Below are 5,034 nucleotides of genomic sequence, written 5' to 3'. Positions count from 1 at the left end.
TCACTGAGCTCACTGGATGCTCAAGCAGGAGACAGGAGCAGAGATCTCAGACTACCTGCTCTGGAAGGTCCCACATAACACAACTTTTTTCATGAGGAGAAGTTGTTTACCACAGCCTCAGAGGAGGGATTTTCCCTGATTCTTGCACTAGGGAGTGGGAGAGAATCTAATTCTTTTCACAGGAGTTCCCTGATATGTGGGTGCAGAGTCAAGAACAGCCCAAGCCCTGTGGGGACTGTTCAGTCGCCCTCCTGGAGCCCAAAAGATTCCCCCAAAGTCCTGTTATCTGGTGGAACTGAAAGCCCCAGAGCTGGAAGGCTCCTGTCAGTGCCCTCTGGAGTGATAAGTTTTATCACTCAGTGTGTCTCTGCCAGGCTACATTTTGCAGAAGTGGTGACAGAAGGAGAAGGAACCGTGACATCCCTCACAGCCTCAGGAGGGTGTTTATGTGCCACTTGCAGGTAAATAACACCTTGCAGGTAGGTTATACCTTGTCAGCTGCTTCCCCTTCAGTGTATTGTCCATTTCATATCCTTTTAGGGAGCAAAGAAGGTGCCACCCTGATAATCACCACTCCAAACAAAGGCATGAAGCTGATTCAGTGATATACAATGAACCGAGTCCTGCACAGCCATCAGCAACCTCCCAAAACTCAGCCCTCTGATTTTCAGCATGTTTTCTGAGAAGCTCCAGTGTCAGCAAAAGCACTAACTAGGACAGGTCAGTCACTTACTTTCCTTTCGAAAATTCAGCTGTGTCTCCCAAATTAACATTGCTCTGCCACGGGCTTCCAAAGCTCCTGCAGATCCTGCAGTTTGTTAAAGACCAGGCATCCCCTCGCATGTGAGCAGTAACAACAGCAACAAAGGGAGGGAGACAGACAGGCACTTCAGATCACAGCAGGTTGTAAGCACTTTAATTAATTTTAATTACAAAAATTGCTCGGAGCTGAGGCATTGCAGGCTGCCAGTGCAGGTTTGGTCAGGAAGAGCCTGTCCCCAAAGGCATTGAAGGTCATCCCCCAAACTGGCAGGCAGCATTGCCATTTTTGTCACACTCGGGCGCTGCTGTGTTTTCATTTCAGGTTAAAGTTGACAGGAGAGACTTTTATTGCCCTCTTTTGTTAACAGAAGAGTTTTCTAACAGCAAACGTTGAGTGGTGTGAGAACACCCTGCTGGGTCTGCCTTTAACACTGCACATGAACTACTTGCACAGACACTTGTAACCCAAGGCAGGTGGGCCAGTGGTGAAACAGCCTGGGTTGCCCCACACCTTTCTTTGGCCCATGGAGCTTTCTGTGACCTGAACTTCTCAAAAGTGAAACCCATCTGAACAGCCCATTAGGTTTTGCTTTACTCAGTGGAGCCAAAGCCATTAAAAAGAGTAAGTGTTGTGTTCACCATCAGCAATAGGAAAAAATTCTCAGTCCCGTTTCTAGCAGCCCATAGCCTCTTGATTTTCCAGACAAACAGAATGTACATCTGGAATTCTCCCAGAGCGACTTTTTAAAGAAATACACAGCTGGTGCTCCTTGACATGAAAAAGCTGAGTGGAAGTACAGTTTGGGGTAAGGAGAACAAGGCAAGAAATCTGCTGCAAAAGTGAGACAGTAAGAAAGGAACTCACATGGTCTTGAAAACTTCCTCCTTCTTGGACAATGTAGAGAAGTGTCCAGGCACATTTATCTTCACTCTGTTCCTCAGAGACTTTCTTCAGAGGCCTTTTCCTTCCAGATATTCCTACAGAGGGTCACTGCTGTTTCTCAAGTGATTCAGGCCCTGCCTCCCCTGCCCCATCTGCCCCAGACTGTACATTCCTAAGTGGAACATACCCACTGAACTTATATTTTCTGCCTCCTTGGCACTTATGCCGCAAAACCAAACTTTTCATTTTCATGAAAACTGCCTCACTCTTTTTTTCCCTACAGTACCTTATGGACAGTGTAAGCTGGCAGATTTTCCCTCTGAACATATGGATCTCACTGATAAAGCCTATCTCCAGCACTTAGTCCGTGCTGTGCAGTCTGTGCCACCTCAGCTGCATCCCGCCCGTGTTTGGGAGGCTCTAAAACCCTTCCAACTAAAACAAAACAGCAACTTGGAGATGTGTTAAAGTTCAAAACCTCTGGTGTGATTCTACAGTTATTAATTAGCACATCCAACAAGGTGCCTGCCCTCTGAAGGGCATTAAAATCCCATGAGACAGAGGCTGAAGAGCAGGGACCTACTACACTGGGTTAAGCTGAACAGCTGGAGGTGTTTTTCAGCACCATTAAAAATAAATAAATAAACCTTTTCAGCTGCTTTTCAGCCCCTTGTCGTGGCTCTCAAATCATTCTAAACATGACAGAAAAAACAATTCCATCATTATTAAAGGGCCCTCGGTGACTCATAGAACAGAAGCTGCACACCTGAAGCGTGACTCCTCTCCAAGTCTCCTTTCCTTCCGTGCTGGACTGAGCTGTGGGGGAGTGGCTGTCTCTGGAGGCTGCCCTGGACTGTCACCTGGGATCAGGCACCAACCTGCTGCTGTGGGGATGGCCGAGGCTTTCACTCAACACAGCCACAAGAGGTCCTGTTGCCACATGGCTCAGGGATGTGGAGGTTGCTTTGCTCACTGGTGCTGAGGGCTCCCAGCTGGGCAGGTCAGAAACACGAGACCTGATCTGCATTTCAGCTAAAATCAAATTTATAAGGGCTGTTGTTCGCTTTTTTCAGCCCTGTGCTGAAACTGCCAGCCCGACTCCCAAAATTCCACATGGACGAAGATTGCTCCCAGATAAAAGGTGTCAGGACAGAAAGCTCTTGCTGCCCACAGAGTGCCCATGCTGGCCAAACAACTGCACCAGAAAGCCAAAGGTTGCAGGCTTTCTTTGCTGGGGATAAGGGCTGTTGTTTGCTTTTTTCAGCCCTGCACTGCACCTGTCAGCCCAACTCCCAAAATTCCAGATGGAAGAAGATTGCTCCCAGACAAAAGGTGCCACACCAGAAAGCTCTTGCTGCCCACCAAGTGCCCAAGTTGGCCCACCAACTGCACCTGAAAGCTGAAGGTTCCAGGCTTTCTTTGCTGGGGATAAGGGCTCTTGTTTGCTTTTTTCAGCCCTGCGCTCAAACTGCCAGCCTGACTCTCAGTATTCCATACAGATGAAGATTCCTGCCAGACAAAAGGGGCCACCACCGAAAGCTCCTGCTGCCCACGGAGTGCTGAGAGTGGCACACCAACTGCACTCGAGAGATGGAGGGTCAGGGCTTTCTTTCCTGGGTGGAAGGGCAGTCGTTAGGGTTAGGGTTAGGATTAGGGTTAGGATTTTGAATTAGGGTTAAGTTTAGGGTGAGGTTTAGAGTTAGTTACGATTATGGTCAGGGTTAGAGTTAGGGACAGGGTTATGTTTAGAGTTACAGTTTGTTTTAGGGTTAGTTAGGGTTAGGTTTAGAGTTTAGGGTTTGGGTAATGGTTTGGTTTAGGGTTAGGGTTAGGGATAGGGTTACGGATTTGGTCAGGGTTAGGCTGTCCAATTGCCAGAATTCCATATGGATGAAGATTCCTCCCACGCTAAAGATGCCAGGACAGAAAGCTCTTGCTGCCCATGGAGTGCCCAGGCTGGCCCACCAACTGCACCTGAAACCCAAAGGTTTTAGGGTTTCTTTCCTGGGGGAAAGGGCTGTTGTTTGCTTTTCAGAGCCCTGCGCTGAAATTGCTGCTCCTGCCTTCCATCCCCTCACGATTTCCCCTCAGGGCTTCCCCTTGTCCCAGCAGGTCCTCTGCAGCCCCTCAGCCCTTTATTATCTCCCAGCGCCCCGTCCCCTCAGGCTCTCCCCCAGACCCCACAACCGGCCCGGCAGCGGCGCAGCCCTGAAGGAGCTCCACGGGAGCTGGCTCAGGAGGCACCTCCCAGCCCTCAGCAAGCCAGACAGCAACACACGGGCAGGCCACAGATGCTGCTTCCCGGCTGGCACAGGGCCTGTGGCCACCTCCCAGGACCAGCTTCTCAGGGAGCCCCACAGCTCCAGGCTCTGCCCACCCGCTCTGCTGGAAGTGTTGAGGCTCCAACAGAACCCCCCAAGGCCAAGGGCCTTTTGGGCACTTTCCCTTCCCCGCTGCACACCTGGGCAAGTGTTGCTGAGCACAAGGGCCCTTTTTCCCCTCTTCCCCTTTGTGGACACCAGGCATGAAAAAACTTGCTGGGCCTCTGTGTTTCATAAGATGTATAGATATATTTGATATTCCCACGCTGGTGTAAAAGGCCATCCTTGCAGAAAAGAGGCATTTTCCTCTTCAGAGGCATTTTCCTCTTGGAGCTGCTGGAGTCTGGAGCAGGGAGCTGTTTGTACAGCCCTTAGCATGTACAGTTTGGAATGGCCAGGCCTGCAATGGCGAGTCTGAGGTCATCAGTCATTCCTCTCAGGGCTGGAACAGAGAGGAATGGAGGCTACCGGAACCTGGTGGATTTAGATTTCGGTGTTGGTTTAGGTTTAGATTTGTGGACATCCTTGATGATTTTCAAGGTTTCAGCTGCCCGCTTTGAGATGGCAGGGCTGTCAGCAGTCATGCCTTGAATGGCTGGAAGAGAAAAGAACAGAGCCAAGATCAGAGCCAGCATCTGCAGGGACCCGAGGAGCCCCTCCTGGCAGAGCCATCCCACCCAGCTCTTACTGTGGCCAGGAGGGAGCAGGGCCAACAGGATCAGCCAGAAGGTGCTGGCCACCAATCCCCCCGTGCCCCTGGAATCTCTCTCTGCTCTGTCCATGCAGGGAGCAGAGCCCGGCACAGTTGGGGCAGGATTGCAACTCCCTGCCCAGGCTCTGTGGTCCTCCTGCCAGCCCCTGCTGACAGCCCACTGCCCACACTCACTGTCAGTGATGACCTCTGTGATGAGCTCGTCCTCCTCCTGCCCCTTTCTCAGGTACTTGGCGGCGATCCCTGGGAACACAGACCCTGTCAGGGCCCCAGCGGCACAGCTCCCCCCCGGCGGCGCTGCCGGCCCGGCCACGCACCCTCCTGCCCTGGCAGGGCTGAGCCCGGGGCCTTCCCGC

The 5,034-nt window shown here is 51.5% G+C and overlaps 1 protein-coding gene across 1 annotated transcript in view; it reads right to left on the bottom strand.

The window, feature by feature from the left end:
* Window positions 1-4,430: 4,430 nt before the first annotated feature.
* The window catches only part of LOC108641645, a 4,789-nt gene continuing 4,185 nt past the window's right edge, over window positions 4,431-5,034 (bottom strand). Inside the window, exons 9-10 of the mRNA XM_029963142.1 lie at window positions 4,853-4,921; window positions 4,431-4,561 (exon numbers count right to left, since the gene is read on the bottom strand). Of these exons, the coding sequence (XP_029819002.1) occupies window positions 4,431-4,561; window positions 4,853-4,921 (200 nt within the window). The remainder of the gene's footprint in view (window positions 4,562-4,852; window positions 4,922-5,034) is intronic.

Source organism: Manacus vitellinus, unplaced genomic scaffold (genome assembly GCF_001715985.3).
Source record: "Manacus vitellinus isolate BGI_N305 unplaced genomic scaffold, ASM171598v3 scaffold_53_pilon, whole genome shotgun sequence".
Classification (NCBI taxonomy): Eukaryota; Metazoa; Chordata; class Aves; order Passeriformes; family Pipridae; genus Manacus; species Manacus vitellinus.
Note: the sequence above shows the minus strand (reverse complement) of the source record. Positions and strands in the feature narration are given on the sequence as shown.